This window comes from Astatotilapia calliptera, chromosome 6 (genome assembly GCF_964374335.1).
Source record: "Astatotilapia calliptera chromosome 6, fAstCal68.1, whole genome shotgun sequence".
Taxonomy (NCBI): domain Eukaryota; kingdom Metazoa; phylum Chordata; class Actinopteri; order Cichliformes; family Cichlidae; genus Astatotilapia; species Astatotilapia calliptera.
In genome coordinates, this window is record NC_137427.1 from 29,492,692 (window position 1) to 29,513,708 (window position 21,017).

A 21,017-nucleotide genomic window follows, 5' to 3' on the forward strand; every position below is an offset into this window, starting at 1 on the left:
GGCATTTATATAACGGTCTCAAACCCAAACACATTTTGGTGTATGGAAACGTAACCGCTACCTCAAAAGACAGATGTTCATTTCAAGATAAAAACGCAAGATTTCTTATCAGGTAGTCGGGGCGGAGCCTTCGTGGCAGCTGCGCTAGCCCACGTGTAGCTTCTGCTGTGCTTGTGGGCTACTTTCTGCTTCTGCAGCACATTAGGATAGATAACACAGGAAGAGAGAACCACAACAGCAAACCATGGAGGTTCATATCGCAGTTCTGGTTTCAGTTCAGAGCTGTTAGACTGCTACCTGACACAGATACAGGACCCGTTAGACCTGCCAGTTTATTATTGGCTAATAAACCCATATTTAACCCATATTTAAGCTAAATGTGTGTCTGTATTGTAAAAAAAAATCAACTCGATCTTGCTGGGTTAAAGCTTTTTTTTTCATATAGCGTGTACTGATGACTAAGATTACTGTATTAAATTGAATAAACGATAACGTTGGTGTGATTCTCATAAAAATTCTGTGAGGAAACCCAAAGTTTGTCTGCCCGTTTCTCCCCCTCTGAAGACACACATCTGTGAAAAACTGCTCATCAACTCGGACGAGAGGAAATGATGTATCTGTCGGTGAATATCCGCTGAGATTAATAAACATTTGGTCTCCCAGTCAGCATTTTCAGGAACAACAGAGATGTATGTGGTGTCGACGCCAGTAAACTATAAGGTAAGATGTCATCTAATGGAGCGGTGTGCTGGGCTGATGGGTTTTCAATCATTCTGAGGCAAAGCTGGAGTTGTGTGGCACACAGGAATACCGAGCTGCAGCTGCACAGAGAATAGCAGACTCATTGTTGGTTGTTGTTGTAGCTGTAGATAATGAGAAAACTCGACAACACCACCTTGTCTTTTAAGCTTGTAGCCTTGCTGCAATCACGGCACTCTCGGTTTTCTTGTTACAGATCAATCAAAAGTTTGTTCTGAATCTTTCGAGTCTGAATGAATCACTTCAGATGAAAGAGACGTTCAGTCTCACTTTAAAGGAGACGACATTAAAACTACTGCCTGCTCACGCAAAGTGAGGCACAGTCCTAAACGATTTGGTAATGGTTTTATTATCTCTGGCTCAGCTGAAGTAAAGCTCTTTATCTTAGAGATATGAGAGCATTCTTATCATAACTGTATCTCTTTTATGTTGTAGCGATCCACTGAAATGGACTTTACTGATGATCAGGGAACGCTGACCCTTTTTTTCTCGTCTTTTTTGGCGTAGCTTATAGCACTTTGTAAGCTCTGGCATTCCCAATTCATCAAGTGAACACCTGTAACAGATCTGCACTGAGAGCGCTTCTTTTTGTTAGCTTGTTGACTCGAGAATAACAGGTGTGATTACACACGAAACACCGTCTCCTCATCCTAGCTCTTAGCAAATGTGTGGACTGAAAAAAAAGTCAAATATTGTAATCTCTGTCAGGCTATGTTCTTGGTACTCAGATCAAGCAGCCTTAGTTTGGCAGACTCTGGGAACTGTGATTGTTCAGTATTATACCATCAACAGGATTAATCCATTAAGTAATTATACTATCAGCAGTGGAAATTATCAACAGTCACAGCACATGTTCAGAGTCCGAATCATCTTTATTCGGCCAAGTTTGTGCACACGCATAAGGAATTTGATTCCGGTGCTCTCTGCATACAGAAAACAAAATTTTTTTAATTGGCTATTAAATAGGTAATATATAATTAGATGTATATACACAAGGAGAACATTGGGATTGGGATCATTTTGCTGGGATGGTTTGGATCCCAGTTCATGGGATGGTCACCGCAAACCTTGAGTAGTCATGAGGGGGACCAGTAAATATGAAAATTGTGTGAACTATGTTGTATAGTGAAACTAGAAGCTGAATGCTTTCAGAATGATGGCATTTTTATTTTTATTTTTTTACAATTTTTTAAAATGAGTTTACAACACTACTATACATAATGTTCACCGTTATGTATAGTAGAACATTGTTCCAGAAGTCTTGTGGTTTGTTCAGATGCAACTTGGCAAACTTAAGCTGTGCAACCTTTCCAAAGAAGCCATACTTGTTCAGTCGTGAACTTTAACATTTAACACACTAACTGAGACCTGTAGAGTCTAAGCTACAGCTCTTATGTTTTTTACAGTTTCTCTGAGCATTGCAAGAATTTGCTGGTACGTCCAATCCTTGAAAGATTGTGGCATTGTGTTAACTCACAACTCCAGACCAGCAAACCTCTGCTTTTATAGAGGTTCTCATACTTACTTTATGCATTTTATTAGCCGATACTGGCTGCTACTTACCCTCTTAATTCCAATGCAAAGGGAAAACTTATTAGAGGACTGCACAGAGTCTTTTTCGGATGACTGTATGTCATCCTAGGATGGGCTCGAGCCCTGTCCCATCCCTGAATTAGAAAGGTGGAAGAGAATCGATGGATGGATGTATATACAGTGGGGCAAAAAAGTATTTAGTCAGCCACCGATTGTGCAAGTTCCCCCACTTAAAATGATGACAGAGGTCAGTAATTTGCACCAGAGGTACACTTCAACTGTGAGAGACAGAATGTGAAAAAAAAATCCATGAATTCACATGGTAGGATTTGTAAAGAATTTATTCGTAAATCAGGGTGGAAAATAAGTATTTGGTCACCTCAAACAAGGAAAATCTCTGGCTCTCACAGACCTGTAACGTCTTCTGTAAGAAGCTTTTCTGTCCCCCACTCGTTACCTGTATGAATGGCACCTGTTTGAACTCATCATCTGTATAAAAGACACCTGTCCACAGCCTCAAACAGTCAGACTCCAAACTCCGCCATGGCCAAGACCAAAGAGCTTTCGAAGGACACCAGGAAAAGTATTGTAGACCTGCACCAGACTGGGAAGAGTGAATCTACAATAGGCAAGCAGCTTGGTGTGAAAAAATCAACTGTGGGAGCAATCATCAGAAAATGGAAGACATACAAGACCACTGATAATCTCCCTCGATCTGGGGCTCCACGCAAGATCTCATCCCGTGGGGTCAAAATGATCACGAGAACGGTGAGCAAAGATCCCAGAACCACACGGGGGGACCTGGTGAATGACCTGCAGAGAGCTGGGACCAAAGTAACAAAGGTCACCATCAGTAACACACTACAACGGCAGGGAATCAAATCCCGCAGTGCCAGACGTGTTCCGCTACTGAAGCCAGTGTATGTCCAGGCCCGTCTGAAGTTTGCCAGAGAGCACATGGATGATACAGCAGAGGATTGGGAGAATGTCATGTGGTCAGATGAAACCAAAGTAGAACTTTTTGGTATAAACTCAACTCGTCGTGTTTGGAGGAAGAATAATACTGAGTTGCATCCCAAGAACACCATACCTACTGTGAAGCATGGGGGTGGAAACATCATGCTATGGGGCTGTTTTTCTGCCAAGGGGACAGGACGACTGATCCGTGTTAAGGACAGAATGAATGGGGCCATGTATCGTGAGATTTTGTCTTCCAACATGACAATGATCCAAAACACACCGCCCGGGCAACAAAGGAATGGCTCCGTAAGAAGCATTTGAAAGTCCTGGAGTGGCCTAGCCAGTCTCCAGACCTCAACCCCATAGAAAATCTGTGGCGGGAGTTGAAAGTCCGTGTTGCTCGGCGACAGCCCCAAAACATCACTGCTCTCGAGAAGATCTGCATGGAGGAATGGGCCAAAATACCAGCTACTGTGTGTGCAAACCTGGTAAAGACCTATAGTAGACGTTTGACCTCTGTTATTGCCAACAAAGGTTATGTTACAAAGTATTGAGTTGTATTTTTGTTATTGACCAAATACTTATTTTCCACCCTGATTTACGAATAAATTCTTTACAAATCCTACCATGTGGATTCATGGGTTTTTTTTTCACATTCTGTCTCTCACAGTTGAAGTGTACCTCTGGTGCAAATTACTGACCTCTGTCATCATTTTAAGTGGGGGAACTTGCACAATCGGTGGCTGACTAAATACTTTTTTGCCCCACTGTATGCTTGTTGAAGTGTTCACTATCTTCCATCAGTATATACTTTTTTTTGTTAGCTTATTTAATACATTTTATTTAATTAAAGCACTTGTGTAGACTTTTCACTGCCACTTACCATGGGCCAGTTTATGACAGCATGATGCGTCATGATCCTACAGCACTAGCATGCTTGTTGTCTGTGTCTGTCATTTAGATGTTTTGAGGATAATTTTATACATTTTGAGGCTGGTAGCATATTGTGACCCTGACTCGAGTCACTTTTAACATATGTGTGCAACTGTCTGAAATCTGTGCTGGCATTTGTTTTAGGCTACGTGTTACGCTGAAAGTCTAAATGCATGATGACAGGAAAGGTCGGAGGTGATGGAAACAGGACTTCAGAACATCTCTGATAATGAGAACCCCTGAGAAACCCCTCCGTTTCACCTCTCCTGAGGTTTGTGAGTCTGCTGTGTTACATTCAAGGTTGCTTTTCAGTCCTGCTTGGTTATTTTGGCTCTCAGTTAACAATAAAGACTTTCAAAGTGAAAATGAATGAGCCACAGTTACAATTTTCAGGGAGATGTTTCACAATAATATCATAGTCTTGTCATTGTAATCCCTCCCAGATGACTGACAGTCTCTGAGAATGGCACGTTGAGGAGTTACCATGGTAACCCAGCGCTCAGTTGCGATGTTATGACAAAATAAATGATCGGAAAAATATGAACCCTGGTCCAAGGACTGTATCAGAGAAAGATTATGGCAGCGCTCTCAAACAAGCAGTTCATGTGAGGGCAGGAAAAGCCTTTCGTTCAAAATTTAATTTAACAAATCAAGTCACTGATACAGTCAGGCAGCGGGTTAGCCCTGACATAAGTGAGTTTGAAGATGAAAGTCTGTTTTGAGAGCAGTTCTTAAAACAAAAGAGAGGCTTTTATATGTGCAGAGTGATACTCTGTCTCTGTCAGCTGAATTAGATTAAATACAAATCCTGGTTCTGAGTTTGAGAGGGAAGCGCCTCATGTGGGTGTTTCTGTGTTGTGAGATTCTGGTCTGTATCGGGGTTCATGTGGCTTTGTGGTAGTCTGATGGTGACACAGTTATCTGCACTCATTGATTCATCAGCTGGGGGGAAGGGATGCTTCTTATTTTTAATCCAAGAGAGATATGGAGGAACCAGCACTTCCATAAATACACACATAAACACACACACACACACACATATGCATGCAGGAAAATGATGTCAGCTGCACTGTAAACAGAAATAACAGAACTACCAATCAGCACGCGCTCTTTAGCAAATTACAGGGAAAATTAGAGTGTGAGAGCAGGATGAAGGGATGAAGTGCAGATAGAGCTGCAGAGCGAAGGGAGAGCTTTTCCCCAGATTACAGCACAGCTACAGATTATGGCCCGTGGATTATGAGGGTTTGACCAAACCAAAAAAAAAAAAAAAAAGTGGAGGCAGAAAGACAAACAAGTTGTTTTTTCCTGTGTCCTTTCAGGCTGTTTGGTAGTGGGTTTGTGAACGGTTTCTTCCTGCTATCCGGTGCCTGCATCTCTCTAATGCTCACGTGTGTGTCACATTTACACAATGAAGCACGTGCTCTACACCCAAACATGCTATAAATATACGCAGACACACTCATGTATGTATGACAGCGATAGTGTCACTCTAAAGATGCAAAGACTGATCCATTAATTAGTAAGTCAGTGTAGAAAAAATGAATCAAGGTTCTTTTGGCGTTGTTTTTTTTTCTAAGCACCTAATTTTATTTTTTTTTTTTTTTGGGGGGGGGGGGGCTTTTAAACCATTGTTTAAAATGGAGGTCACCTTGTATTCTGATGAATTATGATGGGGTATTTGAAACTACTAGTGCAGAGACTACATCCCACGATACGATATTATCACAATACTTAACACACGATACGATATTATTGCAATTTTTAAAAATATTTTGCGATATTCAGATTCTGTACATAAAGGTAAACTTTATCAATATTCATTTTATCTAATATCAAAGTCTCACACTCAGTCTTTCTCTCATTTCAGTCCGTTTTATTGTTGACAAACTTGAACGGTTTGTATTACAGTCTAGTCCAACTTAACTGAATTCAACCATCTGGTACAATTATAGCTATTCTGAACTATGCAATTTATGAAAACTATGCAGCCCCTTCAGCAACTGAAGAATTTGAAAGTAAATTAAAACAAAATATAATTTTACATTAAATAAAAAAGTTTTAAACTTAATTAAAATAAAACATGTCTTAAATTAAAATAAGTAAACTGTCATGTTTATTGCTGCCAAAAAAAAAGTTAAACGCATTTGGACAGTGAAGGAATGTCAGGATTCTTGCTCAGAAAAAGGATCAACATGCTCTGAAGTCAGAGCACAAAAACCTTTTTTGTAACAAAATATCGATTTCTGCTGTCCCTGTATCGATACATTATTAGCAAACAAAATATCACGATACTACACAGTATCGATTTTTCCCCCCACCCCTAATATATATATATATATATATAAAAATATGTAGACGTTATAAAATTTTGGGCCATTATTGCTTATGTTCAGACCACTTAATAATAAAAAATGACGCTTTAAAAAGAGTAAATGAACAAAAAATACTTCGTCTCAGGAAGGTTTTATAAGTTATGGCCACATTGAGGCCTTGCCCCGTTTTATTATTAGCCATAGCCGCTAGCTGCTACCGAAATGATAGCTTAACACAGCGGTCCCCAACCCCCGGGCCTCGGACTGGTACCGGTCCGTGAATCGTTTGGTACCGGGCCCCGAGAATTGAGGCTCAGGGGTGAAATGCATAGTTTTCAGTGTTTTTATCGGTTTTCAGCGTTATTTTGTTATCATTTTTATCGTTTACTCGGTTTTCCTTGGTCTTTTCACGTGTGTTATGAATAAATTTTCTTTTTTTCGGTACTAGTTTTATTTTGTTGTATTTATCCGCGACACCTTAAAGGCCGGTCCGTGAAAATATTGTGGGGCATAAACCGGTCCGTGGCGCAAAAAAGGTTGGCTTAACAACCTTTTGGCTGATAGCCACACTTAACAGACGGCTAGTGTGGCTATCAGCTAATTGCTAATAGTTAAACAGCTAACATTAACGTATGTGGGGCGTAATTTCCATGGGGGGTTAGGGGGGTTATGTTCAGCACAAAGTTACGCCGATGCTGCCAGGCTAACATTTATGATAACTGTTTATTATCAAAGTGCTGTTGAGATCTGCCGTGTGCCTATCTGGCTGCAGCGCTGCTGTGTGAAGTTGTGCGTCAACTGGAGCAGTCAAAGATGGCATCTATGGTATAGAAACTGTTAGATAGAGACAGACTATCTAATATGAGCTTAATTTTTAGTAGTGTTATTACTGTTTTAGTATTTGAGCATTTAATTTTTTGCAACCCTAGCAGGTTATGAGCTTTACTAGTTATCAGCTAGGCACTCGCTTATCTCCACTTTAGGTTCTTATGACAAACCATCATAAGGTCCTTTTGTTTTCACCTGCTCTCCTAAATATACTCATATATTTTTGCATATAGATCAAGTTTATGTGAGAGAACACATTAAAATCTGAGCTTTTGTTTTTTTTATGAGAGTCCTATAATTTCTTTACCTTCATTACATGGTCGATTCTCTTTAACACACTGAAGTTATACAGTAGGAGTATGTCTGGAAACACTCACAGATGTGAACATGTTGCTTCAACTTTACCGGCTCTCAATTAAATATTGAATGAACAGGACAGAAGAATATACTTGTCCCTAGATTAAAGTTTAAATTTGAACTTTTTTTGAAATGCTTTTCTTACTCTTTGTTACCCTTTCAGAGCTTCTCGGAGCAGCAAAGCGGGTGAACGTCAACATCCAGGATGCAGATGGGTGAGGGATCACAGATGTTTCACATCACCTCCTGTTCCAGCTGTTTACTCTATCATTACACCTCTTTCTTTATCACTCCATTTTCATTCCATCTTTTATAATAACCTATTTCTTTCTTCATGGCCCTGAAAACACTCACAACACTATCAACACAACGGAATCCTGAGATCTTTTCTTGTTTTCTCAGATTTTGAGGTAGTTGTTACTCAGCCATCGAGCCGCTCACTAAAATTCAAAGATCTAATACATCTTAATTTGCTCTTTAGTTGTATGAGCCTCACATGTAAAGATCCCGCATAATAACATGTAAAAAAAACACCTTCAGATTTTTCCCACTTGTTTTTACCATCCTGATTGTAGCATATGTGCCCCGTCTTCCTAACAGTTGGGCCAATCTGAAGGAAACTTAAAAAAAAAAGACTTTTATTATAGATCCGCGTTTAGCAAAGACTGAAAATCTCCACAGGCTTGGCTGAAACTGAATTGAATGTGTACATGAACATTCATATACATAAAAAATGAGGAAAACCCAGAGATGCTCATCTTTTCCACACTCAGTCATAAATTGAAGACTGCTCTGATTCATTCGGGCTCCTTCATAAACCCCCATTTTGTCCGTGCTTAAACACAAGGCTTCCTGGTGACAGTCCATGATTATTTCCTCCTTTTCTATTTTTATACCTTACAATAGCTTCCAGTGGGTCAGTCTGGATCATGTGGTGGGCGACCTCTGGCCAGGAGATCTGTGCTGTAATTGAAATAATCATATGAATTAAATGAAACTGAAAAGCACTTTCTGTTAACTGATTTTGACTCACATCCAAACTAATGCAGAACCTGTGAGCTGGGGTCACAAATAGATCATTTTAAGAGCTCTGTTATAAAATGTCTCATACCTCGCTGATATTAAACATGAGACAGTTATCATGAGAAAAATAAACACCAAAGCCCGATGCTTGTGGGCTGTAGCTGATCCATGTTGTGAATATCTAATTAACTGTGGCAAACAAATAGGAAGAAAAATCTTCAAATAATCAATAGGCTAGCAAGCCGTTATTACTGTTCACATTATCTCCTGTTTAAATCTGTCTTTGGCTCATAGGAGTGTAGCCAGCTGAAGACCTCAGATCTGAAGACTGTAATTATCACCTTAAAGCAAAGCCAACATTTCCCAGCTCCTAATTTGCTCAGAAATATTCCCTTATCAGCTCTGAATGTTCAACTATGGATTTTGGCTATATTTAGCTTCATGATTGGTTAAGCTTTTTGTGTGCACATGCTTGGTTTACGGCTGTGTTCCGTTTGACTCCATCAGATAACAAAGATCTTTTTATGATGTTGATTGGATTCAGATAATTGGACTCAGCTTCTTGTGTAATGACTGATGAGTCGTTGATTTGACTCCAGGGCCCCGCTCTTATGTTCACCACAGATCCATTAGACCCACACACAGATGCCCTGCGCGTACGCTCGACTCCGGGGGAGAGAGATTGCTTATTAATGGAAGTAGGTCATTTCCACCCGCCCTCCCCGCACGCGCTCCCATCGTCACACAGAGCTGTGGGGCGGAGCAGCTGTACGCCGAAGATTACTTTAGCAAAGTTGTGCTCAGGTTTTACACTATGCATTTGAATGTGTGTATTTTTATACATAATCTGTGTCTGTGTGAAGGCTGTCGCCGTTGCATCATGCTGCTCTGAGTGGCAACAAGGAGATGATCTCTCTGCTGTTGGAGGCCCAGGCAGCAGTGGATATCAAAGACCATAAAGGTAAAAAAAAAAATGCACACAGGCTTTCACAGTGTCACTGGGATACGCTGTGCTGCTACAAAATAAGGCACAAAACACACACACGAACACACACGGCTGTGCAGAAAAAGCCCAAAAACAAATACTTTCCGGCTTTCCCTGTGTGACAAATAATACCGGCTTATGTAATAAAAGGTGAGCTTGTTGGAAATGCAATTTATGTCTGTGGCGTGCATTTATGAGGAGCGACAGATTTGTTTGCACAGTCAACAATAGAAAACAGAAGAAGGAAAGCTCCATGGCTGCAGGAGTGAGAGCCAAGTGGGAAGCAGAGCAGAGAATATCTCGATCCTACGTTGGCAGATTCAAGAAGAAGGAGGAGAAGAAGAAATCTCAGGGCAGATGGGAGTTATAATCCCTCCAGGATGTAGGCCTACTGTGTCTGCACTTTCAGTCATGCCCAGTGTGCCTCTAAATAGACTTACCAGGCCTCTTTTGGTGAACCTACTGCTTTAATGGGTGTGATTTTGCAGAGGCACCAGGAAACAGCACATCTTCACCTTCTACGAGTAGGTGTTTGACTGTGTGCTTTATTAACAGAACATAGGAGGTGATTGTAGTCAGGGTAGTGGCCCAAAAAATACTAATAATGTTTCTGAGATTTAAGATTTGTCCAACCAGATGGAACCAGCCAACTTTGTCTTAAAGAGAACTGTTTCCGGTGTTAGGAAAACATACTTCTGCAAGATGCCAGCTTAAGTTGCCTCAACATCCTGAGGGCCTTTGCTTTGGAGCTGTATATCCTCCAGACAAACATCACAAAAAGGAAATGTGGAAAGTGGCTATGTGTTCAGCCAGAATAATCACAGGAACAAGTGAAGGGTATTTCCAAAGACAGAAAGTTGGAACATGTCCATCCCTTCATGCATTCATCCCTTTTCTTAAGTGCTTATCCAATTCAGGGTCACAGAGTGCTGGAGCGTATAGCTATTGGGCAAGAGGTGAGGTAAACAGTCTATCTGATATCGTGTTGATGTTGTTCCTGGATCAACATAATAATGTTTGTCTGCGATCAACATTGCATTTGAATAATCACTTTAGGATATCATAGCTTTGTGGCTTGGAAGACCCCTTACCAATGTCTGCTCTAGAGATGGACCGATCCGATATTAAGTATCGGTATCGGTCCGATACTGACGTAAATTCCTGGATCTGATATCGGAGAGAAATAAAAAATGTAATCCGATCTATTAAATATCAAAAAAGCACCTCACAAAACTTGCGACATGGCGTAACTCAGCTCATAACCGTAGCATGTCGGAGCAGTGTGGTCACGTGATAGAGCGGCTGTATGTATTTGTAGCCTCGCTACCAAACCGGCATTTCATCTCCGAGGAAGTAATCCCAGAGAGAAGTAAAGCAAGTGTGTAAGTTTATCTCTGAATGTTTGTGAAGCATTCCCGTGTTAAGCTTAACAACCGATATATGGAGCAACTGCCTCTTCTCTCTCTCTCCCTCTCCTGCTGCTGCTTCAATCATGAAACTGATTAATGATCAGCTGATCGGCTTTTATGTGCGAGTCTGTCTCTCTTCTTTGTTTATCGCCCACTTCGCGCCAGAAAGAGAAAACCAGCGGCTGAACAACAGCAGCACGTTTAAGCTTGATAATCTTTTGTTAGAATTTATTTAATATTACTTTCTACACCAGGATCCTTTTCTGTGTAGCTGACGGCTGGTAACTGTGCAGGGGCGGATCTAGCAAAGTTTAGCCAGAGGGGGCCGACAGGGCATGAACAGGGAAAAGGGGGCACAAAGACATACTTTTCTTCTTATTCTCATTTAAAATGTCTAGCTTTTAATAAATAATTATCTGAATCTTACACCCAAAGTTTTAATCTTATGTAAAATGTATAGAAGTCCATTACTGTATATAGTAACTGTTAAGTCTAATATACCCTAGTAAGCTATAGTACTTCATCATCATGTGCAGTCTGCAATTCTGTTAAAGAAAGATGTTGAATCTATTTAATTATTCTTGAAAAATAATTGATTTCTGTGCAATTTTTTTCACACTGCATCAAATTAAAGTCGATTACATCGATTAAGCATCATGAGGTGGAGGGGGGGGTGGTTCCCTTTTTTTTTTTTTTTTTTTTGCTGGGAGTTTTAGAGCCCTATTAGTTAGGTTGCTTACTCTTTAAAATACCAGAATAGGGAGGATGGAGTAGGTTTAAGTTTATTAGATTGATCAGTATTGCTGAACTATGAAATATTTTGGGTGCAGGGTAGTTTTTGCATACAGGTATAACAGAATAGCTTTAATGTTTTTTTTAACCCTATGAACTGATACAAAAAGCAGCAAGATATTAAAAAAACAGTTTTATTGATTAAAAAACACACTATATCGGATTCATATCGGTATTGGCAGATATCCAAATTTATGATATCGGTATCGGTATCGGACATAAAGAAGTGGTATCGTGCCATCTCTAGTCTGCTCAGGAAAAAATCCAAATCCAGAAGGGTTGGTGGGAGTTAGAGTTACACTTTGCTATGTGGTGTGATGGTTTATTCTGCAAAACTATGACATCACTGCAATATGATTGATCATTTCCAATGTTGAACCTGGACCAACATTAGTTTTGTTGGTCCATGAACAACACCTAACACAACAATATCAGATGGTGTGAAGTACAGATACCAGTCCTGTTGATGAATTAAGGACTTTCCAACTGTCCCGCTCTCCAAGAGTAACTGCCTCCCATGACACTGACACGGCAAACCTTCCGGCACAACTACTGATGTTGTTAATTTAATTAACACCAAAGCAGCTGAAACTGATTAGCAACCCCGTCTCTACTTAACTGACCACATCAATATACCAGATGCTTTATTGATGTGATGCTACAGTATACGCTGACTGAAATTATCTTAAACAGTGTGTTATGTTTTCAGTGGGTGACATGTCTGGACTGCAGACCAGCCAGCTAAGAACCCAGAATCTGTGACTTTGGAGGTGCTCTGTTCCTGAAATAAGCAAGGCGTTTCCTGAGTAGTTTCATACCTTTTCCAAAACGTGCATATATTGTTTAGCAGTGGTGGTTCTCTCAGAAATTAAGACTTTAAAGAACGTAACCAGTGCTGGCTTTTAAGTTGCATGCATGGTCGCTCTTCTGTTTAGTGCAGAGGACACAGCGTCCATGATTTACAAAAAAATGTAACCTTTGGATTTGTTGAAGACCACACAGCGACAGAAGCATTTAAGAATCGTTCATTTTTTTCCCTTGAATACTCAGATTTTACCTTAACCGTGTGTTTCTGAGCCCATGCAGTCACAATCAGAATCTGTTATTAATGCATTGCTGCATGAGGCCCAAAGATCACAGCCATTTAAGATTGGCTTTTCAACCTTACCCCCTGAGTAAAGACATTCTTTAATATCGTTTAATGGTATTGTGTGCTGTGACCGATTCACTTCTTTTTTGGTGCATGTAATTAACCTAAAAAATAAATAAATATGAGCCCCTACTTGATGTTTTTAGGTTAGTCTTATCAAAACATTATTAACGGTTAAAATGAGAAAACACTGCCGCCTTCCAAATACAGCGCTATTAATAAAATACGCCTGATGCTGCACGTCAGTCACAGTTTCTCAACAAGACAGGATTATACTCATTTCTTTTAGGACTTTTGAAAAAATGGCCTCTGAACTGATTCGTGTACGTCGAGCATTTCCTCTGATTTCTCAGTGTTGCTCTTATTCCTGCGCAGTCCGCTCTTCTCGTGCCCAATCACACTTTCGAGAAGATCTTTGAGACCGTGTGATAGTAATTTGGCCTGAAATCTCTAAGCTTTAGATTCTGTAACTCCTGCAGCTGCTGTGCCTCTTTATCCTGCCAGCACCTATCCTCTGACTCAGGCGTCTCTCATGCCAGCTGAGGCTGGAGGGGCCTTTTTATTCAGCTCAATGGTGTGGCTCATCTCTAGTGTCAAGACTGGAGGTCTTGGTTTGCTGCCATGAGAAACACGCTCACTGCTTCTCGAAGCCACCGCTGCAAAGTGGTATTAGATGTCTTCTGGTTAAAGGCAAGGCAAGGCAAGGCAAGGCAAGTTTATTTGTATAGCACAATTCAACAACAAGGTGATTCAAAGTGCTTTACAGAGACATTAGAAACAAGAACAAATAAAAAGCATGATTTAAAATTGATTAAAACAAGCAAACTAACTAACTAACTAATTAACAAACAAACAAACAAACAAACAACAGTATATAAAATCAAAACAGATAAAATCAGAACAGTAGATAAAATCAGTAGTTAAATGTAAGTTTTGAAATTTAAGCTTAAAGTGTGGATTTGGTGCTTTATTCAAATGCAGCTGAGAACAGGTGAGTCTTCAACCTGGATTTAAATAAACTGAGTGTTTCAGCTGATCTGAGGCTTTCTGGGAGTTTGTTCCAGATATAAGGAGCATAAAAGCTGAATGCAGCTTCTCCGTGTCTGGTTCTGACTCTGGGAACTGATAAAAGACCGGATCCAGATGACCTGAGGGATCTGGAAGGTTCATACTGGGTCAGGAGGTCATTGATGTATTTTGGTCCTAAACCATTCAGAGCTTTATAGGCCAGCATCAGAACTTTAAAGTCTATCCTCTGACGGACAGGCAGCCAGTGTAAAGACCTCAGAGCTGGACTGATGTGGTCCACTTTTTTGGTCTTAGTGAGGACTCGAGCAGCAGAGTTCTGAATGAGCTGTAGTTGTCTGACTGATTTTTTAGGTAGACCTGTAAAGATGCTGTTACAGTAATCAAGCCTACTAAAGATGAATGCATGGACTAGTTTTTCCAGGTCCTGTTGAGACATCAGATCTTTTATCCTTGAAATATTCTTGAGGTGATAGTAAGCTGACTTTGTTATTGTCTTAATGTGTTTTTCTAAGTTTAGGTCTGCATCCATCACTACACCCAAATTTCTCGCCTGGTTTGTGGTTTTTAGATGTATAGATTGAAGTTCTCTGGTGACCTGAAATCGTTTTTCTTTGGCGCCAAAGACTATTACCTCAGTTTTGTTTTTGTTTAGCTGGAGAAAATTGTGGCACAACCAGTCATTGATTTCCTCAATGCATTTACCAAGAGCCTGTACAGGGCCTCGGTCTCCTGGTGACATTGTGATATATATTTGTGTGTCATCTGCATAGCTGTGATAGTTTATTTTGTTGTTGTTTATAATCTGTGCCAGTGGGAGCATGTAGATGTTAAACAGAAGGGGTCCCAAGATGGAACCTTGGGGAACTCCACATGTGATACTTGTCTGCTCAGATGTGAAGTTACCTATTGATACAAAGTATTTCCTGTTTTCTACGTATGTTTTGAACCAGTTTAGTACAGTTCCTGAAAGACCTGCCCAGTTCTCCAGTCGTTTGAGTAATATGTTGTGGTCAACTGTATCAAATGCTGCACTGAGATCCAGTAAAACTAGGACTGACATTTTTCCACTGTCTGTATTCAGACATATGTCATTAAACACTTTGGTCAGAGCGGTTTCAGTGCTGTGGTTTTGTCTAAAACCTGACTGGAAGGCATCGTAGCAATTATTCTGTTTTAAGAAGTAACTGAGCTGTTGAGAAACTGCTTTTTCAATGATCTTACTTAAAAATGGGAGATTTGAGATCGGCCTGTAGTTGTTCATTTGTGTCTTGTCAAGATTGTCCTTTTTCAGTATAGGTTTGATTACAGCAGTTTTTAGTGATTCTGGAAACACACCTGATAATAAAGAAAAGTTGACGATCTGTAACAGGTCTGACTCTAAAGTCTTTGAGACCTTTTTGAAAAAACTTGTTAAAGGCAGCGATAAGGAGTCCGCACTGATGTTTTGCACAGCAAAACTTGGCATCACCTTGTATGCTGTGCATGGCTCTGGGAGTCGCTGTGCAGTTCCCTCCGAGGGTTTCTTGGGGCCATAGAAAGAAAGGGGTTGGACTTCTCTTGCCCTTTGTGTTCAAAGTGTTTGTCTCAAACATCCCATGATGTCCTATTTGGGCTGTTACCTTGTGACTTTGTCCACCAATAGTTTTTTCAATTGCTTTGCTGGTTGTTTAGTGAATACATTCTCTGTCGAGTCTCATAGCATGCAGGCCCAACACGTTTTGTTAAAGAGAAACTGGAACCAATGTATTTTCCTGTAAATATAACATTTGTTTTAATTAGCTTCAATTAATTACTGTTGTAGTACATCTGGTTAATTTTCTTTCAATGCAATAATTGTTTAAGCTCTCCTAATCTCTCAGACTAACAGGCCACACAGAGGGAATTAACCATGAGAGTATTTGTTAACAAGTAAATTTAGTGATTTCTCTGTAAAATCAGCACCAGATAGATTTCTGTCTGCTTGGTATCTAATGCCAAACTAACCTAAACTAACAAAAAATTTGTATTTGCTTGCACTCATGTGTCTTTACATTCTCATTTTTTTGTACGTGCCTGTGTGCATGTGGTTGTGGGTTGTGTTGTGTGTCTGTTTTATTGTGCCGTCATGTTGGCTGTGTATGTTTGTGTCCTTGTTTGTGTGTGTTTTGTGTAGGAATGCGTCCCCTGCATTATGCTGCATGGCAGGGGAAGACTGAGCCTATGAAAATGCTGCTGAAGGCAGGCTCGTCAGTCAACGGACAGTCAGATGAAGGACAGATCCCGCTCCACCTGTCAGCTCAGCATGGACACTATGATGGGGTAACTGTTTGTGTGTGTGTGTGTGTGTGTGTGTGTGTGTGTGTGTGTGTGTGTGTGTGTGTGTGTGTGTGTGTGTGTGTGTGTGCACTGTAGGTGCTTTACTGTGCACAGAGCCAGTGTTTGTGTTATGTGAGATCTGTGTAGTTGTTATGTGGGCTTGATGCTGTGTGCCTGATACGTGGTTGTTGCAAGCTCAGCTTTAAATGTGTTGGTAACATTTGTTTGTTTGTGTGCGTCTGTGTGTTACAGTCGGAGATGTTGCTGCAGCACCAGTCCAACCCATGCATCTCAGACACAGCTGGGAAAACTCCACTGGACCTCGCTTGCGAATTTGGACGTGTTGGAGTGAGTACAACAATAACTACAACTGGGTTCAAAACAGAAGATTTTTTTTTACCCTATCAACAATATGTTTTACCTAAAAATGATAAATGATGAAGATGGATGTAACATCACCATCACCCATTGGTTTTGGACTCCACATTTTAAAGCTTCACATTAAATTTTTGCTGCCACCATCTTGTTTTTTCTTTAAGCCAGAAGTTATCTTGGCCAATAACCAGGTGACGTTAACTTGCCTGTTATTTTGGATGTGTGAAACCAACTGAAAACCAGTGATTGTGAGGGAAGAATGAGTATTGCCCAACTGGGTTTGACTGGGTTCGAGGTTGATAGCAGCTGCTGGGAAAATGATTTCTAAAGCCGCAGTTACTCAGGCCTAAAGACAATTTAGTGAGCCCCAATAGCTACCTCCTATTGGTAGGAAAAAAGCATGTCTCCCCCAACTGGTGTACAAAAACCTATTTGTGATTGCTTTGGTTGCTAAAATGTTGTTGCGTTGGTAATTTGTGACGAATAAGTGACGAACTTGTCTATAAACACCAGCCAGCCGCTCTCCGAGCTGTAAAGAATCTGTGAAAATTGTCACACAGACCAAAAGCAGACACCCTTTAAAATGTTGGCTGTATTCCTCAGGCACAACTTTTACTGTTAAGGCAAGTCTTCCTCATTTACAGTTTGCGTTGCTTGTAGCTAGCAAGTATTTTCATACAAAAATGAAGAACTACAGGCAACTGTGGCAATCTGCTAGCAACCAAAGTAATCACAAAGAGGTATTTAGTTAATTCGCTATCAACCAGTGGATGTATCATGTCCAGTTTGGCGGACAATTCTTGAACAATGTCCTTTTGATGTCACATGAAAAACCAAAGTAAATTATTGCAACTGTTAGCATGCTAACATGCTAAACAGATCACATCAACTCACTTGCATGTTAAGATTTGCTTAGTAATAGACCCTGTGCACGAGAAAATGCTAACTTCCTGGTTTGAGACCGGATGTGGGGTTGTACATTTCCGGTAGCTTTATTAAAATCATGTCCAAAACTCGAAAACGGAAAGATCGCGTTAAGTTACAAAGAGGAGAAGGTGGGAACACTCGCCACTGTTGTGTCATAAAAAATCTAATGATCAATTTTGATGTTTAAAGAGTTTAGATCGATTAGTTGTTTACATCACTCAACACAAGCAGAGTGATGCAAGCAGGCAAATTCAGAAGCACATCTCTGTATAGTGACTGGTCTTATGATTTAAACAGGCAAATGTTCAGCATTCAAACTACAGGTGAAGAATAGTCAAACCAGATGTTTCCCCAGTTATGTCGATATCAGCTAGTCAAGTACACACCTACACAGCATGTTAACAAACCGTGAAAAAAGCCACAAAAAATGAATGATTGCTGGTAACGGTTTCTATACATTAGTATTTACGAAGGGTATGTTGTGACTTACCTTCAAAATTACAGTGGTCCCTCGCTAATAACGCGGTTCACCTTTCACCTCGCTGTTTCACAGATCTTTTTTAGTGCAAGTTTGCACGTTTTTTTACGTCACATTGTGTCCTGCGTCCTGATCACTGCAGACGATCTTCTCCGTGACGTCTCTCCTGTACAGTACAGAATCGCTGCATCGATTGCTAGCAGTGTGACTCTGAAGTGCAGTGCTGTATGTCCACGATGTCCACCAAACATTTTGCACCGTCAAAAAATAAAATTGGCTACTTGATTTCACCTATCGCTGGTTATTTTTAGAACATAACACCCGCGATAAACGAGGGACAGCTGAGAAATATAACATTTGAATCCCTTTTCTCTTTTGCTCTGAGGCGCGGGGAAAAAATATCGACAAGTCGATGAACATCATTTACAGATTTATTGGGTAAATGCCCAAGACATCTATAGAAATGTAAATCGCCGCTTGATTCATTCATTTGCTTAACTTGTTTTGGACCGTAAACAGGGCGTGAATAGGACACCGGAAACAAAGCTCCCCACAGGAGTTTCCGCACCGGAAGTAGCATATGCTAATGTGCACATAGTCAATATTAAATACTTAAGTACAGCTAAAGATAATGGGAATGCCATTAGCTTAGCTTTTAGCTTGTTAGCATTAGCATTAGTTTTTAGACATTAATCAAAGTATGAGACAAACTCAAATTTTGATCCAATGATGGGGTAAGAAGAAAAGTTAGATATTATCAAAAGTACCAAATTTGCCATGTTTTGACTGAGAGACTCTATACCTAAATGTTTATTTTAGAGTTTCCTGGTAAAGATAAGCAATGGTGACATCCATTTAATTTTAAAATTATAGGCAAAATGTTCACCTAAAAGGTTAATTATTCCAGAAACAGATTAATTATACAACAACACAGCCTAAAAATGTCTAAAATCCTTAAAATGAACAAGAACAATGGTCTTACTGAGACAGCCACATGTGGACACAGAGGTAATTCAAGACACTAGCAGCCAAAGTGTGCACCTGTGTTGCTGCTAGTCCACAGAGAAACCAGATTTTAGTTTTAAATTCACTTTTACACAGAAGGAATTATAGAGTTAATATAAATCATGAAATGGCTTTACAAGTTACACTGTGTGTCTTTGTGTTTAGGTGGTCCAGCTCCTGCTCAGCAGTAACATGTGTGCAGCCATGCTGGAACCAAAACCCTCCGACCCCAACGGAGTGTCACCTTTGCATCTGGCTGCCAAGAACGGACACATCGAAGTGATACGGTCCAAATAACTACTCCTTTCTGTCTGCTCTGTGTTTGTTATACCTCCTTCATTAGACACTTAGTCATTCTGTCTCTCCACCGACTGATCTAATTTAACGTTAAAGGATAATGCCAGTTCATTTCAACCTGGCATATTTCCCATTAACAAGGCTAACGTGTTTCTATGGGTCATGCAGGGTTTCCACTATCCACCTTGATTGTAGAGATTTGTAGAATTGAGGTGTGAACAACATACATTAGAGAAACTGGGCCAAGTCCTCTGAAGCATCCCAACAACAATGAATTATATTAAACAGTTCTTTCAAGTCTTTATTTCTATTCATTATTTTTTCTATTTATTATTTTTTTAACAGGCAAAAACATTACATGCATAGGCCCTGTTCACATCACATAAAACTATATATACAAGTGAAAGATTACAGATATACAGCAAAACACAAGTTTAAAAAAAGAAAATCAGAATCAGAATCAGAATACTTTATTGATCCCTGGGGGAAATTATTTTTTGTTACAGTGCTCCATTATAAGCCAACATTAAGACAAGACAGACAATACACTAACTAAGAATAGTACAATATATACATATATATACATACATACATACATAAGTCACTCATAAATAAATAGCTGAAAAAGAAACATGTGTAGTTGTAGCAGCAAACAGTGTGTTAAGTGGATGCGTTGTACAGGGAGATGGCCACAGGCAGGAATGATGTCCTGTGTCGTTCAGTGGTGCTTTTCGGTAATCTCAGTCTCTCACTGAACGAGCTCCTGTGACTGACCAACATGTCATGGAGTGGGTGGGAGGTGTTATCCAACATTGTCTTTATCTTGGACAGCATCCGCCTCTCCGACACCACCTTGAGGGAGTCCAGCTCCATCCCCACAACATTGCTGGCCTTACGGATTAGTTTATTAAGTCTGTTGGCATCTGCTGCCCTCAGCCTGCTCCCCCAGCATGCAACAGCATAGAGGATCGCACTGGCCACAACAGACTCATAGAAAATCCTCAGCATTTTCCGGCATATGTTGAAGGACCTCAGTCGCCTCAAAAAATAGAGACGACTCTGGCCCTTCCTGTAAAGTGCTGTGGTGTTTTTAGCCCAGTCCAGTTTATTGTCAATGTGTACTCCAAGGTATTTATAGTCCTCCACAATGTCAACACTGACCCCCTGGATTGAAACTGGGGTCAAGTGTTTCCTGGTCTTCCTGAAGTCCACGATCAGTTCCTTGGTCTTTGCCACGTTGAGCTGCAGATGATTCTGCTCACACCACGTGACAAAGGAGTCAAAAGAAAAATATGGTGAATTCATGAGTTGGGGTCTTTACTATAAAGTCAATTAAACATACCCAGGTTTCTTCTTCTATGTGGCTTCACTTACCCATGTATTGGCAATCAGGCTAGGCTGTCACCAAAGATAATTTTCAACTCGATAATTAAACCCAGGATTTACAAATCTAGCACATTCACACAAAGGATACAGTTTAGGCAACATGACACATCACAAACTTCAGCATCTTTTAAAAATGAAGAAAAATTACAGTATTTGAAAAATAAAAAGTGGTTTTATATAT

The 21,017-nt window shown here is 40.2% G+C and overlaps 1 protein-coding gene across 6 annotated transcripts in view; it reads left to right on the plus strand.

Annotated features, from left to right (window-relative positions):
* The window catches only part of LOC113024429 (uncharacterized), a 50,641-nt gene that overhangs the window by 3,873 nt on the left and 25,751 nt on the right, over nucleotides 1–21,017 (plus strand). For 4 of the 6 annotated variants that reach the window (XM_026171528.2, XM_080303084.1, XM_080303085.1 and 1 more), the window contains exons 2-6: nucleotides 7,849–7,900; nucleotides 9,572–9,669; nucleotides 16,226–16,371; nucleotides 16,621–16,716; nucleotides 19,319–19,440. In XM_026171528.2, coding sequence (XP_026027313.1) covers nucleotides 7,849–7,900; nucleotides 9,572–9,669; nucleotides 16,226–16,371; nucleotides 16,621–16,716; nucleotides 19,319–19,440 — 514 coding nt within the window. Of the gene's footprint in view, nucleotides 1–4,348; nucleotides 4,457–7,848; nucleotides 7,901–9,571; nucleotides 9,670–16,225; nucleotides 16,372–16,620; nucleotides 16,717–19,318; nucleotides 19,441–21,017 lie in introns of those variants that run through there. The other 2 variants (XM_026171529.2, XM_080303086.1) reach the window with 2 other exon arrangements.